We start from the raw sequence: 17,727 nt of genomic DNA, 5'->3' as shown, positions 1-17,727 counted from the left end.
AAGTTGACTGGTCAATCTAAATATTCTAATTTTTTTTATTAATAGTGTTTTTTTCTTTAATCCTACTTATAATTAATTCATGAATCCTCTGCAATATTTACATGTTCCTATGCTTACAAACTCAATCTCTATTTACCTAAAGATGTGAGGGAAAGAATCTACTTAAATCGTACTGCTAATTTTTCAATTGGCCTCCATTCTTTCTATGAAATGCATCTTGCATTCTACGTTTGGAATGCTACTAGTTTTTATAATTAAATGATCCTTTAAAGAATATCCGAGCTTCCTTTGTGGCTCAGCTGGTAAAGAATCCGCCTGCAAAGTGGGAGACCTGGGTTCTATCCTTGGGTTGGGAAGATCCCCTGGAGAAGGGAAAGGCTACCCACTTCAGTATTCTGGCCTGGAGAATTCCACAGACTGTATAGTCCATGGGGTCGCAAAGAGTAGTACAAGACTGAGTGTCTTTCACTTTAAAGAATATTCAGTCAAATTAATTTCACTAATCTGAATAAGTGTAATTTTTTCTGTCATCTATATGAGTCATTTATCTTTATGCAGTTTAGGTGAAATATGTTTGAAATAATGTCACCTTGGGCAAATGACTTAAGGAGTTGTCGTCATTACAATTATAACCACAGCTCTCCATACAATAACTAAATTTTATACCAATAGCTTAATTTTTTCCTACTCCTACAGGCAACCAAAACTTATGGTAAAAACAAGATTATGACCAAACTCCTGGACCGGATGAATTTTTATGTTCTTCCTGTATTCAATGTTGACGGATATATTTGGCCATGGACACAGGTACTGATGTTTAACTCTTGTTTGAATTTAGATAATATATTATTTACTGACTTTCATGCACATTGGGGCTTCCTAGGTAGCGCCAGTCGTAAAGAATCCATCTGTTAATGCAAAAGAAAAAGCCGATGCAGGTTTGATCCCTGGGTCATGAAGATTCCCTAGAGAAGGGCATGGCAACCCACTCCAGTATTCTTGCCTGGACAATCCCATGGACAGAGGAGCCTACAGAGGCAGGCTACAGTTCATAGGGTCGCAGAGAGGGACACGGCTGAAGTGACTTAGCACGCATGCATGTTGATTGTCAGGCATTAAGTTTAAGATTTAGCTAACCAATTAATTCCAATTCAAAAACTCAATTTAGACTAAGAACAGCATGATTTCCTGGTTACACAGGAGTCCTTGAAATAATATGAAATTTCTGCTCCTGAAGCTAATAATGGAGAAAAATGAAATAAAGCAGTAATTATAAAGGAAATGTATGTTACACAATATGGTGAAAGTATTTATAGCTAAGAATAAAAGTCACTTAGAGACATCATGAACATACTGACTTCAAAACCAAAGTCATTGTATTCAATCAATTTGGGACAGAATTTGAGGTGAAATAATTATATCAAAAAATCAACAAAAGAGTGACATAGGTATCTGTCTTTTATGAGAATTCTTTATGCCCTGCTGTTGCTAAGATTAAATTTGAGATTTCAGACTGATACTACCACAAAAAGTTCTTTTCTGAAAATTATGCTCCAACAATCACAATTTGACCTGTATTATATCTGAATCTGTAAATGGCAAAAGGTGTAATGAAGTTAAAATTCAAACTACAGATAATTTCAGAACATCAGGGATTACTTTTTAATACTCAGAACTAAACAACTGTTTTTAAAACTGTATTTTTTATCAAGGCCTTATAATATTAATATAAAAACAATGTTTCTGAAAATATTACAAGTTACAAGAAAAATGTTTATTTTCTTTAATGAGTCTCAGGTTAACTAGATAAATTTCAAATAAAGCTATAGACACCTGCAGAGAGAATCTGAAATGATCAAACTGAAAAATGTAAACTTGTGTAAACACTTCCATCATTCAATCCTGTAGAACCGCAGGTGGAGGGAAAATCGTTCCAGGAACCAAAATTCCAAATGCATTGGAACTGACCTCAACAGGAACTTTAATGTCTCATGGAACTGTGAGTAGCAGACAAGATCTCAAGGGAAATAGCTATAAAGAGTGTTTAGAGACTGAATTTAGTTCAACTACCTACTTATTTTAGGAAAGATAGGTATTCGCTGTGTTAGTTTTCTAATCTAAAAAATGAAAGATACATGTCCATCCCAAACTTCATAACTATCCCATCTCCCCAACTTTCCCCTCAGCAACCATAAGTTCACACTGCTATATTCAAAATGGATAACCAACAAGGACCTACTGTACAACACAGGGAACTCTGTTCAATGTTATGTGCCAGCCTGGATGGGAGGGAAGTTTGGAAGAGAATGAATACATGTATATATATATATATATATATATATATATATATATATATATACGGTTGAGTACCTTTGCTGTCCACCTGAAATTATCATAACATTGTTAATCAGCTATACCCCAATAAAAAGTAAAAAGTTTAAAAATAATAATAATAATAATTTTAAAAGAAAGCTATAACTAAAAATAAATGAAAGATAATCACCACTACTTAGAAGTATTATGAATGTTTTGTTGAATGGGAGGAATAGGGGGTAGGACTGTTTATAAAACCATCTCTTACTTAATATATCTAGTTTGCTAAAAATCAGGTGCAACCCAGAAACTCAGATCATCTGAACAGAGGTCTCAACTCCCTTCCCTTCCTGGTCTGATAAAATTTGAGAAATACCAGTGGTCAGAACCAACAAATAGGCAGTTCCTCAAATGTTTAGTGAAAAGAAACATCTGGGGCAAAGAAAGTGAAAAGGTTTCATAGAAAAGCAGAGGCCTGCTACACCAGATGATATACAGTTGCTACATAAATATGATTTTATCATTATACACATTCAAGAAGAAACTACCAATACCCCAATTCATAAATTTCTTCTTTATCTAATACTGTTGAAAATACCACCTCAGCATCTAATTCCATTCTACCATAATGAATATAATAAACGCATATGTCCCTAAGTGAAAGCTGCCTGCTGAAGCAGATTAAAGAAACTCAGGCTCAAAGAAGGTAATGTACACCAGCCTCCAACAAGTCAAATCTGAGGCTGAATTGGAACTGACTCCAGGCCCCTGGCTGCTTCTGATGCATTATTCCCACGACCCTTAGAAATGGAAGGAAAACAAACAAGGCTAAGAATAAGAATATTCAAGTGGGCTGTCTGTCATACTCTGTGTCATGTGTGCAAAGTACTGTACAGTGTCTGTAGCACCAGGGACATTGGGGCAGCCCTACAAACCTGGAAGACTAAAATGTTAGAAAGAAAAAAAATTGTGAATCTATATCAAAAGAGGTAGAGGCTGTACTGGGGGGTAGGGGGAGAGAGAGACAGATTCTCATCTCCACCCTCCGTGTCCTCTGCAGCTTTCCTGAACACCAATGATCCATGTCAGGAGATCTATCGGGGTCCTGCACCAGAGTCCGAGAAAGAGACCAAAGCTGTCAGTGACTTCATTCGAAGCCACCTAAAATCAATCAAGGCCTACATTACCTTCCATTCCTACTCCCAGATGCTGTTGTTTCCCTACGGGTAGACATCAGAACTGCCGCCAAACCACAAGGACTTGGTATGTAGGAAAAAGCCTGTGGTTTATGCATTGGTACCACCACTGCCTTTCAGTCTGTTCATCATTAACAACTTGGGTTATTTTGAAAAAAATTCACGTTTTAATACCAAAGAAGAAAACTATTGAAGTCTACCTTAGAGTTAAAATCATAGTCTTAAGTTAGTTTTTCATGTGGCAAACATATATAGATAATGAAACCTTTTGATGTGATTTTACGATTAAAGCCACTATGAAGAAAGGTCTAGCCTACCAAAGTAGAATTCCATTACTATCCAGATGACTGTGTAGTTAAATGTTTACCATGAGTCATAACAGAAAACAGAGAGAGCAAGAGCCTAAGACAACAGCAAATACATCTTGCTATTCCTATCCCGAGACATCAGATTTAAGGAGAGACACTGTATTTTTTATCTTCTTGATCAACTTGGAAATTATATTAATTTTAAGCTTCTGCACTAAAAAATATACTCTCTCCAAAATTTTGATCCACTTGGACTGCAAGGAGATCCAACCAGTCCATCCTAAAGGGGATCAGTCCTGGTTGTTCATTGGAAGGACTGATGTTAAAGCTGAAACTCCAATACTTTGGCCACTTGATGCAAAGAGCTGACTCATTTGAAAAGACCCTGGTGATGGGAAAGATTGAGGGCAGGAGGATAAGGGGACGACAGAGGATGAGATGGTTGGATGGCATCACCAACTCAATGGACATGAGTTTGGGTGGACTCTGGGAGTTGGTGATAGACAGGGAGGCCTGGTGTGCTGCAGTCCATGGGGTCGCAAAGAGTCACACACGACTGAGCAACTGAACTGAACTGAACTGAAGCATTCTTTTCCTTTCTATGAAAACTAGTTTGACCGTGTTAGCTTAAAAAAAAAAAAAAAAAAACCTGCATATGAGAGATATTAAATACGTCTAACTGCTACAGAAGAAATAAAGCAGAAAACATTCAACATCCCAGATCCCATGGCGCTAGCAAATATAATATCCAGTAAAAGCTGTAATTCTACACCACCTCAAAAAAAATTTTTTTTTAATTTTTTAGAGGTTACAATTGTCATTCTGACTTCAGGCAACTGTTTTCAACATTTCATTTTGAGTAGGAGCAGAGATTTGAACCAGTAATTAAAACCTTCTGTGTATATACAATAAATATACAGGTAATATGTGGTCCATATGTGATCTGAATTTCGGAAAGACAAACATCTGAAGTCAAAAAAACCTCAGAGGAAAAAGAAAGAATATGTTTTTTTAGAAGGAAGGCCAGAAGGCAAAAAGGAAGGAGGAAGGGGGAGAGGAAAGAGAAGCAAATATAAAAGAAGGACAGAAACACAAAATGAGATACGAGTTTACTGTATATAACTAATTTCACATTTAGAAGGCCTCACATTAACAACTGGAGAAGGAAATGGCAACCCACTCCCATATTCTTGCCTGAAGAACTCCATGGACAGAGGAGCCTGGTGGGCTACAGTTCATGGGGTCGCAAACAGTTGGACACGACGGAGCAACTTTAACTCACTCACATTAACAATATGTGTATCTCACTTTCAACAAATTTCTCAGTCATTTATTTTATTTTGATCTTCAAATGGCAAATAACCAGTAAAACTGACCTTTTTTAATCCCCAGTAAATTAACTGCATAGGCTGCCGTCTATGGGGTCACACAGAGTCGGACACGACTGAAGTGACTTAGCAGCAGCAACACAGTATCCGGTTATTCTACTCTAATTTCCCTTTCTCTCCAGGCCAAAGTTGCAAAGATCACCACTGATGTTCTTTCAATTCCATATGAAACCCACTACACCCACGGCCCAATAGCGTCAACAATTTGTAAGTTTTTCCTATTACTTACTGTGTGGTTTCCCCTAATTCTCTTTTACAGATATTAAGGAAAGCTAAAGAATTCATAAAATAGAATTAGAACATATGGAATTGCTAATTTAAACTTCAGTTTTAACAGGAGATCCTGAATTATACGTGAACTCAGAAGATAGATTCTACCTTTTGAGAGGATAAGATTTTTCTAGAAGCAAATTATACTGAACCTTTACAAGGTGACAAGGTCAACAGAAATAATTACATCAAGACAAATTTACAGTTTAATTCTTCCTCCTTCCTATTCTCTACCACCACCACCACCACCACCAAAGCTGTGGCAGAGTCCACCTTTTTTGTTTTTAATCATTTAGCTTTGACTGGACTCTTTCTTCCTTGGCCTTGTCCCTACACAAGCACAGTCTTTCCCCTAGCTCCTGGTGAGTAAATAGGTAGGCCAACAGTTTCAGCCACTTTGATCATGTAAAAACAGTCTCCTGTGGCTCTCATCAGCCATTTCCTACTGTGTTCAACTGAAATCTACATGGTGAATTAAGAAAGGAGGTCCCAAGGTTCTAGTTCTGCTGCTCTTTTTTTTTTTAATGTCTCAGCATCACTTCTTATTCTTTACTATTTTTAAACTTTCTTTGTCTTTCCATTTTGTTAATTATTGATTTAAATTCCTTAAAGTCAGGCACTGTGCTTAGCCCTTGATTTTCACAATCTCAGTTACTCCTCACAATATTCTATGAGGTATGCAGCACTTGTAGCCAGCTTAATGGGGATACAATCCCAGGTTTTAAAAAAAAACCAAAGTCCATGATCTTAACTGCTGTGCATATACTCATTTCCCATTGGTTTTGCAGCTAAAATAACTAGGCTTTTCCATTTCCAAGCAATAAAAAGAAATTCATTTGGTTTTCACCAAAGACCCTTAATTCAGATCCTGGGAAGTGAGACCATTTCTCCTCTGATTCCACTGACCTTAGCTTGGAAATTCTTTAGTAAAAACCACCTTTTCTCCAAACTATTCCCAAGCTTCAGTTCTTATGCCCAAACTTTACCAGAAATTTCAATGAAACTGCTTATACAGTATTAACTTCCTAACAAAATTTAATTCCTCAAAAGCAAGGATTATACTTCAGAGGTCCTCTCAGATCATATAATGTCTAGTACAGGACATGCAACAACAGCAGAACTGATTCTCATAAACTTACTCAATGAAATGGTGTCCTAGCTTGTCCAAAAGAAGTGAACATGGGTTGAAACCACAACAAAACTAGACTTGATATAGAGTAACCTATATTACTCTCTAGAGCCATGATAGCCAACATTTTTAGCATGAAGACTATTGCTTAACTTTTAAACGTTTCATGGATCAACTCACCAGCACTAAATACAAATGATTATTTCCATTATACTTTTGGAATGCGTGGATTGAAAAAATAAATATGTGCATTCTGTGGGTTCCATGTAATAACTCTACTTGACCATACATTATAAACTACTTCCCCAACCCAAGCTGAAAGAATAAACTGTAACTAAAAGTCTATATCCTCAACAATTTCTGTGGAATTTGAAAATGCTGCAGTCATCACAACAATTTCTAGAGCCCATTTACTGGAGGTTCCCTTGGTGGAATTGGAAAAATGACTTAAAAAGCCAGACAAGCTCCATTCTTAGAGAACATTCATCAGCAATCGCATATCAACCAGCTGTGAGCTTTAAAGGGCTGAAGAGAAAATACAGCGACACAGCCAATCACCAGCATCCAAATAGATCTTGCTGCAACATAACCAGGCCAGGGATTCATTACACATACAAGTGGATAATAAGATTTCAAAACAGGTGATGTACCCAGCTACATGATTGGACAAAAGTACACAAAGAACCGAAGGACAGAATGTCAGCCTACTTAGTGGATACTGAGAAATATCAGGGCCAGATAAACCAGCCAGGTATGATGTAAGAGTAATTTCTACATCATAACGAGGGAAACATACAAATATTCTTGGCAGCAAAGAACAAAGGGTTGTGAACAGGGACAAACTTTGCAAATGGCAGCTAGGGCATCAAAGGATTATTACTCTCACACTTTCAATATACATACATGTAAACACACACATACATATATGTATATGAAAACATACATGTATGTGTATATGATATATATTTGCATCTATGCAAATTATTAGCATACTAGAGCTATGCATTTGCATTGCATCACAATCATTTAATAAGCAAGAATTTATGGAGCACCTACCTAATAGCTCAACACTTGGACCTTTGAGAGATAGGTGAAAGACACAACAACTGCATCCAAAGAGTTACCTTCTAACTGGGAGGAGGAGATAGCTAAAGATAACACAGCTCCAAGCTACCATGTGTCACTTTAAAAATGGGAGGATAAGAGGAATTATTATTCTATACAACTGTGTTGTATTTTAAACATTTTTATTATATATTGTATGATTTTTTAAGTAATTCAGATTTAGAAAGAATTGCCTCTTCCATCGGAGAAGGCAATGGCACCTCACTCCAGTACTCTTGCCTGGAAAATCCCATGGATGGAGGAGCCTGGTAGTCTGTAGTCCATGGGGTCTCGAAGAGTCGGACACGACTGAGCGACTTCACTTTCACTTTTCACTTTCATGCATTGGAGAAGGAAATGGCAACCCACTCCAGTGTTCTTGCCTGGAGAATCCCAGGGACGGGGAAGCCTGGTGGGCTGCCGTCTATGGGGTCACACAGAGTCGGACACGATTGAAGCGACTTAGCAGCAGCAGCAGCCTCTTCCATATATGGGCTGCAGAAACTTGATAGATGTATAAAACTCTAAGGAGTCACTGCTTTAATAAAGCATTTGATTAAATGTTAATCAAATATTCATGAGAAGCAGGGGTAGCCAAGCAGTTGACTCGGTAAGAATAGAGAAGAGATGCACCCCACGATTAAAGTTTAGTCATTCCAGTATTCTAATTGACATTTAACATGTTCGAGGATTTGGGGGAAGCAACTAGCATTTACCAGTATTTTTCTCTTTGATTTGATGGAGACAGAAAAAGAGAACTGAGAGCGTATTTTTAAAACCCAAACTGTGGAAAGATCCCTGGCCTCCAGAAGAACATAAATATATCTGCAATTTTAACCTAATAAGCAAATAAGTTCAAACTGTAAAATCTAAAACCAGGAGGAAACTAGATGATCTAATTTATGGTTCTCAAGCCTGACTTCCAATTAGCATTATCTGAGGAGCTTTTACAACATGCAGATGATCAGGTCCTGTCCCCAGAGATTCAGATTTCATTAGTCCACGATGAGGCCCAGGAATCTGAATTTTCTTAAAGTGGTTGAAGCAATTCTAAGATGAAACTAGGGAGGAGAACCACTGATATAAGCTAAACCCCTCATTTCATACACTATGAAATTGAGATACAGAAAGATTTCATCCCTTAGGGGCAAAATAGGATCAAAAATAAGCATTCCAGATCACAAACTGTACACCAGGAAGCAGCACTATTTAGATGACACAAAAATTGATATTAAAAGATCATGAAATGCTTATATTTGCATATTGACAGCCTAGCCAATCCTTTAGCATCTTAGAAATAACTGAAGATAGTGCCTGGTTAGCAAGAATAGTTCACTGAATTGATAGAAACCAAGGAGTTTGCATCAATAATATCATCTGTCTATGGGTCACATCATGAATTAAAAAGCTAATTTCAAAGTGCCGTTCTTGTTGCTTTCCTACACATCAAAATCGCTACCTCTGCTCTTGTTCCTCAGCTCTAGAGTACTATTCCCTATACTCTTTACCACTCTACATTTTGAAAAGAAGAAAATCAAGACCCCCAAATTTGTAGCTCTACATCCAATATCTATCCACTAAGACATTTGAACTGAAATTATACTAGGGGCAATAGATGTGGAAAAAAATTTTTTTCAGTCCATGCCCATGCATCCAGAGCTTCAGCTCTTGCTGAAAACAGAATTTTGACTCTTGGTGACATAAAAGTGTACCTTATTAGTTTAAAGCATATTGATATGTTTTTAAAAACATACAAGTTAAGCCACCAGTGTCACTTTATGTGGATTTCTTTGGGATGAAACCAGATTGTTAGTTCAGTTCAATTTTATTTTGACTTGTTTTGAGTGTATTACAGTGAGTTCCTTGTGCTTAACATGCCTTGAAAAGAGTAGGAAATTTTCTTCTTATTGTCATTATTTCAAGTAAACGCTGTGAGCAAAAAAAAAAGATTACCTTGCAGAACTTGATTAAGACCTTTTATTAGGAGGACTACAGATTGACATATGGTGGGTAGGACAGTACAATGGTTAGTCATACAAACTCTAAAGACATGCAGCTTGGGTTTGATTCCTCATTCAACCACTTACTAGCTATGGGTCCTTTTTTGTAATTGAAGTATTTTTTTACTTACACTATTATATTAGCATCAGGTTTACAGCACATTGATTCAGTATTTTTGCAGATTATAGTTTATTATAGGTTATTATAAGATAATAGCTATAATTCCCTTTCATACAGTATATCCTCATCACCTATTTTCTACATCTAACTGTGTTGTCTTTGAGTAAACTGCTTAATTTCTCTGTGCCAAAATTTCCTCTTCTGTAAAATAGCAATTGGTGCTTAAATCATAAGGTTGTGATAGGAGTTAATGAAATGAGCTACCATACATAAAGCACTTAGAAGGGTGCCTGGTATTTAGGAAGTGTTTGTTATTATATTTTATAAGTATATCCACATATTTTAGTGGGTACAGATGGAGATAAACAAAAGGCTAAGCAACATGTTCAACTAAGTTGTATAATAATATATTTTAACAAGTAAAAAGCTTTCAATGTTGTATTTATTTTATGTCTTAATATAGTTTTTGTTTGCAAACTTAAGGTTTCAAAGATACCAAAAATGGTACCATAAAAGAAAATGTACTACACTCAATAACATCACACAATTATGAAAAATCACAAATTACATAAACTCTCAATCACCACCATTAATCTTAATGAGAGATGTCACATAAAGTAAATTTGTCAAAATTGAATATCCATATTCTTTAATTCTTTGAAACCACAGCAGTTCACTTAACTGCAAATGGGAGGCTGGTACAGCTAAAAATTGGCCACATTTATTGAAATGTCTAGCACACTCTAAATCATCATGCAAGATACAACCCCTATTTTCCCTACCTCCATTGCTATAGATCTCCTACCTTCAAGTTCTTTTTTCCTAATGAACTTAAACTCAACTCTAGCTGAAAATGGTAGCCTTCTTGATCACTAAAGCTAGTGTATTTATCTCAGCTAACATGCTCCAAAAACTCCCTGCAACACTGGACCTTGTTGATATACCATTCTTGCCATTCCCTTGTCTTCCTTGACACCAAACTCATCTGGTTTGCCTCTTCCTTCTTCTTTTCTACTCTGTCTCTGCTGACTGCCTCCAAAGCAGCTATTTTCCCCAAAATAGATATGACTCAGTTATTTCACCAGGTTCTCTCTGCAGGCACCTTCCTTCTTTCCTCATCAGGAAAGTGCTCTCTGCCCTCACAGGCTGGAGCCTGCATTTGCCACCTAGAGGCTTCAGATGGCCCAGCCAGGAGATCACCTTTCACTCATGCAGCAGTTACCTACAGGGATCAGTGGAAGCCCCGCAGCATCAGAGGAACCAACGAGATGAAAACAGCAAGTTAAAGGCTCTGAAAACTATATTAACACTGGAACCAGAAGTCACTAAAGAAGAATAGAGCCTGCATGCTAAACCTAAACAGGGTGACTGCCTGCTAAAATAGATTTCCATTAAGATTTGACATAGTAGACAAAGTGTCTAAGATACAGTCAAAAGTCACTTATCCTGACAAAAATGAAAAAAATGTCACAGTGAGTGAAAAAAGACAATCAACAGATGTCAACACTGAGATGATTTAAGTGTTAGAATCATCTGACAAGAATTTCAAAATCATCATCATAAAAATGCTTCAATGAGCAGTTACAGATAGCCATGAAACAAATGATAACATAGAAAATCTCATCAAAGAAATGCAAGGTATAAAAAAAGAAGCAAATAGAAATTACAGAACTGAAAAACACAATAACTTAAATTTTAACAACTCACTGGAGAGGATCAATAGCAGAATGAATATGATGGAGAGAAGAATCAGTTAACTTGAAGACAGACAGAACAATAGAACTCAACAAATCTGAAGAGAGAAAACAAGTTGAAAAAAAATAAACAAAGCCTAAGGGACTTGTGGCATAATAACAAATGATCAAGCATTCATGTCATCAATTATCAGAAGGAGAGGAGAAAGAGAAGGTTGGGAAAAATTATTTGAAGAAATAAAGACTGAAATTTCCCAAATTTCCTAAACACATATACCAACATACTTAAGAAATGACTGACCCACAAACAGAGTAAGTTCAAAGAAACTCAGACCAAGCCACACCATAAGGAAAGTTCTGAAAACTAAAGACAAAGTAAAAACTCTTGAAAGCAATGAGACAGAAACAATCTAAGGGGGAGAAACAATTCAAATGACAGCAGATTTCTCATTTGAAATCATAGAAGGTCAAAAGGAACGGATAACATTTTTCAAGTGCTAAGAGAACTATCGATCATAAATTCTATATTCAGCAAAGACATCCTTCAGAAATGAAGAGGAAATAAAGACATTCTCAAAGGAAAACTAAGAGAATGTGTTACCTGCAGACCTACGCTTTAAAGATGGGTAGGGAAAGCTCTCCAAATAAGAAATAAATAATAACAAGGCCTGAAACTGTGGAAAGGAAAGAAAACCAACAGATTAGGGAATGAATAAATAGACTATCTTTCTCCTTATGATAGTTGAATCAATATAATTCCATCTGATGTGGGGTTTAATATATGTAGAGAAGTAATTGAGACAACTGTATTTTAAAAGTGGGAAGGGGGAAAGAATCTAAAGAAAAATAGGATTTCTATATATTACCTGATATGCTAAAACACTGATACCAGTAGACTGTGATAAATTATGTGTATATATTGTAATACATAGAACAACCACTAAGAAATTATACAAACTGATACACTCAAAAGCAATATTATAAATACATCAAAATGGAATCTTAAAAATATTCATGTAGCCAAGAATAAGGCAATAAAAGAAATGGAGGAATGAAAAATGGAGGGATCAAACAAAAATCAAATAGTAAGATGGTACATTTAAGGGATATCAATAATTTACCTACATATATTAATTAAAAGGCTGAAATTGGCAGGGTGGGTTCAGAAAAATATGACAACAATACATTGGCTACAAGAAACCCACATCATATATAACACAGGTTGAAACAGAAAGGCTGAAAAAAGATATATCATGCAAACATTAACTGAAGAAGGAGTGCTATACTATATACCAGATAAAGTAAATTTCAGAACAAAGAAATTTGATAGAAACAAAGAAGAACATTAATGATAAAAGGATCAATCCACCAGGAAGACATAATGACCCTGAACAAGCGTGTGTAAGCTAATTTCACCTAGGATGCTTCTGCTAGTTAATTTCCAAATCCATCTTCCCAGACACTTTCCTCTAAGACACAGTAAATCAGAAAGGTGGCAGCGACCCCTGGCTTTCATCAACCTCCCTGGCTTTCATCAACCTCCCAAACTTTCCAACTCACATGTCAAAAGCAAGAAGCAAGAAGCAAGGCTTCACATATCCTTCCGCATCAAACACTGTTTATTTGGCAGGTGCTGTGGACAGAACTGAGGGGGGAAAGCACACGAAGCCAACTATTGCCTCAGAGAGTCTGCACAAGCCCCGCCCAGCAGTTCCCCCCACCTTCTACCCCAGGGCTAAACAGGGTTCTTGCACTTTGTCAAGGCTGGACATCCGACAGTATTTCTCTGGCTGTTTCAGGCACACAGCTTCCCAGTGTTCTGCCACCAGTCCCCAGATCCCTAGTAGGAGGCACTATCCCCTGACTGATGCTAAACATATCCTTTTGTCTTCCTTGCTTTACCCTTTCTTTTCCCCATCACTGCTCTCTCTGAATTCCTGTTTCTGTTAATAGCACGTGGATTTTTTCCAGCTATCCAGATCGAAATCTCTATCATTTTCTTCAAATGCTGTGACTCTTCCATTCCGGCGTTTCTTACAGCAAGCCCCACCAATCTGTTCCCTGTGTGGTGACTCGATGCTAGTTCAGGCTTTCACTCCACAATACCTCCTAACTGGTCTCTTTCCAATGCTGCTGGAAGTACAGCACTGAAATGGCTATGACTGGTTTCCAAACAAAACATCTTTCCTGACTTAGGCTTTCTGAACTTTGCCCACAAATTCTTGCTGTTCCATTTTCCAGTCCAGTTGGATCTCACTGGTCCCTAAACCCTTCCATGCTTTCCATCCTTGTGGTTCACTGGCTAGAATGCCTTTCTTCAATTCCCATCTGGAAAAATACTAGACTTTCTTCAAGGCTCTCTCCAAATACAATCTCCATCATGAAGGTGGTATTTCAGCAGGTATTGAGCATGAAATGTCATCTCCTTCACCAGGCCTAATCTCTTTCTTCCTCTGAATCTTCACAAGATACTGTACCTTTCCTATGATTCTATAATAGTCTGCCACATCTCTACTGATTTGCATATTTGACTTCTTTCCCCACCAACTCTAAGTTCCAAACACACCAATAGTATCTTCTTTATCTCTATACCCTGTACCACCCACCCTCTACAGTTCCCAGTAAAGTGCATTGCACATATTAAAAGTTTGATACATACTGAACAACTTTAAAGCCAACCCTATCTCTCTAACAAAATATTCTTTCTCTACTTCTTCATCACAACTTTGAATTCTTCTCTTTCAAATCTAAAACGTTAGTATCAGTTAAACTCATTACTTTTTCTAAAACATAAGTAATTTTATATATAAAAAATATATATTTTTCTATTATGTAAGTCAAAATGTACAAAAGTGTATTTATAGTATTTATATACACTTATATAAAGCTTGTATATAGCCTCTAGATGTTTATATTTTTGGTCTTTTTAACAAATAATATTCTTAGTAAAATTTCACAAACACTGACATGGAAATGTTGGATTAGGGGGATTAAACACATCCTTAAAAGAACTGATTTAAACTTTCTTCGCCTTTTAACTATGAAATATTTTATCCTAGCAACATAAATGGAAACAGACCTGAACTATTAGAAAGAATCTAATTTCTCAAATCTTGTATGTATTGTCCTCCCTGGTGGGTTTTCAGTGACCCACCCACTCCTGAGTTGGTCTCTTCAACTGCTTGCATTTGCTCAGACCACCTCCATCTATGACAACATGCACCCAAAAGACAGACTCAGTTTAGACTCAAAATGATCCAAGCAAAATGTAATTCTGAATATGAAGTACATATTTAAAGCACGTGGTGGATTCTAAGGCCATGATTATTTTTTACTCAGCACTGCAACCTCATGCACAGAGGAGCCTGACGGGCTATAGTCCACAGGGTCACAAAGAGTTGGACACGACTGGACACACAGGCATGCACGATACTATGCAGACCACTACTCTCATTCATTACTGCAATTAACTGAACATATAATTACTTTTCATTGCTAATTTTACACCAGTGAATTTCTTTTTCAAAAAATTTTTAACAATTTGTTTCTAATTAAATATTTACTGCTTATGTTTTACAGACCCAACATCAGGTTCTTCTTTAGACTGGGCTTACAACCTGGGCATCAAACACACATTTGCCTTTGAGCTCCGAGATAAAGGAAGATTTGGTTTTCTCCTTCCAGAATCTCAGATAAAGTCAACGTGTAAAGAGACCATGCTAGCTGTCAAATTTATCGTCAAGTATATCCTCAAGCATACTTCATAAAGAACTGCCCTCTGTTTGGAACAGGCCAGTTAATTCTTCCCATGCCTTTCACTAGAAAGTCGTCTGCTTATACCTAGATTGGTTTCCACATCACCTGAACAGGTCCTTTCTTGCTCACTTAAGTCCTGTGTTATTTCTTTTTGCTTTTATTTACTCTCTGTAACATCCTAACAAATAGCTTTAGGTGAAAGTTTAACCAAGTTAAGTTATAACACAGCACAAAGTATTATTTTGAGCATTTTGAAAGGTAGTAGATCCTGGGTCATGAGACAAAAATGAGAACCTTCACTTTCTTCACAACCACTTTTACTATGCAGCTTCATCATTTCCTGCACCAATATAATCAAAATAAAACATATTCCAAAACTCACCTTCTGTTTTTTATAAATTTTGTTCTCTACATTCCTCTATTAGTGTTAATAATCATGCATTAATTCCTTCTATGCATTCTGTTAACACAGAAGAATATCTTCAATTTTTAAAAATCTATTTTGCCTACATCTGTTTCATACAAGTAGACCATGTTTATATCTTCACAATAGCAAAAGGATGTTCTAGAAGGAAATAAAGTAGTTTATTTAGAAATGAATCTCAGTGCCTTAAACAACCAACCCAGTTCTCATCAACATAATGTACACTAAATTCAAAACAACTTAATTTAAAGTGTCATAATCAGAGGAATTACCTGCCAAAACACCTCTTTGGCAGTTACAGACACAGCCAGAACGTCTAATCCGCTGTAATCCCTGTCTAGCAATGGATAGAAAAGAAGCCTGGAAATACAGTACAAATTGGAAAGAGAAAGTCATGTTGACTAAAGTCAATCTGAGTAACTTACTACCTTTATACGTCTATAATCGTATTGCTTAAGATAGTGTTACAAAATACCTTTTCCCTAACTTTATTCTTCTATATCTCATCATATGATAACACTGGTATCTACATTCTGGAAATCCAGAAAGAGATGATTGATGAGAATTTAAGGGAGATTTAAGTAGAGAGTTCCTTGACTTTCTATAAACTTCTCAAAACAATCTATAAAAATTTAGAGGATCTTAAAAGATTCTGAGAAACCAGGTTAACAAATAGTCTGGGACATTTCTTATGGCTCCTTTAAGGCCCCACAAAAGAAAGAGTGTCATCAAATCTACAAGGTGATGGTATATCTGATAGTTAGAAGGTTAGGTAAAAGTTTCCCATGCAGAACTGTCTAAAACCTATATAGGGAAACTTATATAAAACTAATAAAATTGCTCTACAGATAGAGGAGGAAAATGCGACAGAGACAAAAAAAAGATAAAAGATAAAGCCCTGATTATAAGACTAAACTGTCCTTTATAAAAAAAATATAATATCTATACCTAAATATTTAGCATTCAAAACTGGCTCAGAACACAGGAATGTAAATGTGTTCCATCAAATATGCCATATGAGAATTACACACTCATTCACACTTACTCAACTGATAAAGGACTGAAAGAAATTGTAATCTTAAAATGTACATAAAATATTTCTAATTCCATTAGGCCTGTAGGTTGTAGAGATAAGAGAGATAATCCCAATCGTTGAATATCATCCAGTGTTCACTCAGTTTATAAAAGGCACAAAAGTTTTACTCACCATTTTATTTGAGCCTTTATATAGCTTAATATCTCTTTTCTCAATCAGACAGAAAGCATTTGAGTGACAAAAAATCAAAAATCCTTACAAGATCATTCATATCTTAATTAAATACTTTTTGCATGACTTCTCTGGTGGCTCAGACAGTAAAGCGTCTTGCTAATAACGCAGGAAACCCGGGTTCGATCTCTGGGTCAGGAAGATTCTCTAGAGAAGGAAATGGCAACCCACTCCAGTATTCTTGCCTGGGAAATACCATGGATGGAGGAGCATGGTAGGCTACAGTCCATGGGGTCGCAAAGAGTCAGACACGACTAAGCGACTTCACTTTCACTGTTGCATGATATCTGAGGTATTTGCTTGACTTCATATGAATTGTGAAAATAAATATGTGAAGAAAATGCCTACATTAAAATTCAAAAACTAAAATTTCATTGTATTTATGGAAAAGTTTGAGTTGTCAGTGGTTGATTCTTCCCTTGTCATTTCTCATTTATCAGTAAAAATGACTGTGTATCCAAGTCACAAGTAAAGCTGTCTCTTAAGATATTCTTAACAATGTCTCACAAAAAGTCTTCTAAATTATCATTACTATCCTAGTGTTCATACCACCAAATTCACTCAAGAAACATTGTTTAATATTTAGAACATTTTTATGGCAATGATCTAGTAACTGAGACATATGTCTTCATTACAAGAGAAAATGAAATATCTTACTGATTATTTTTCATAGTGCAAATAAATTTTAGTTTCCAATGGGCATTATGACTTCAAACTGATTTTTAAATGCCACATCAGGCACTTCCTTGGTAGTTCA

General features: G+C 36.3%; 2 protein-coding genes across 3 annotated transcripts in view; one reads left to right on the top strand and one right to left on the bottom strand.

Moving 5' to 3' along the window:
• The window catches only part of CPA3 (carboxypeptidase A3), a 29,734-nt gene extending 14,444 nt beyond the window's left edge, over positions 1 to 15,290 (top strand). The window contains 5 exon segments of the mRNA XM_081573412.1: positions 697 to 807; positions 1,909 to 1,999; positions 3,374 to 3,576; positions 5,328 to 5,412; positions 15,103 to 15,290. Coding sequence (XP_081429538.1) covers positions 697 to 807; positions 1,909 to 1,999; positions 3,374 to 3,576; positions 5,328 to 5,412; positions 15,103 to 15,290 — 678 coding nt within the window.
• LOC145539796 (uncharacterized) overlaps positions 1 to 17,727 on the bottom strand; it is a 634,383-nt gene that overhangs the window by 593,525 nt on the left and 23,131 nt on the right. The window lies entirely within an intron of this gene.

Source organism: Giraffa tippelskirchi, chromosome 2 (genome assembly GCF_054371585.1).
Source record: "Giraffa tippelskirchi isolate mGirTip1 chromosome 2, T2T-mGirTip1v1.2.pri, whole genome shotgun sequence".
NCBI classification, from domain to species: Eukaryota; Metazoa; Chordata; class Mammalia; order Artiodactyla; family Giraffidae; genus Giraffa; species Giraffa tippelskirchi.
Note: the sequence above shows the minus strand (reverse complement) of the source record. Positions and strands in the feature narration are given on the sequence as shown.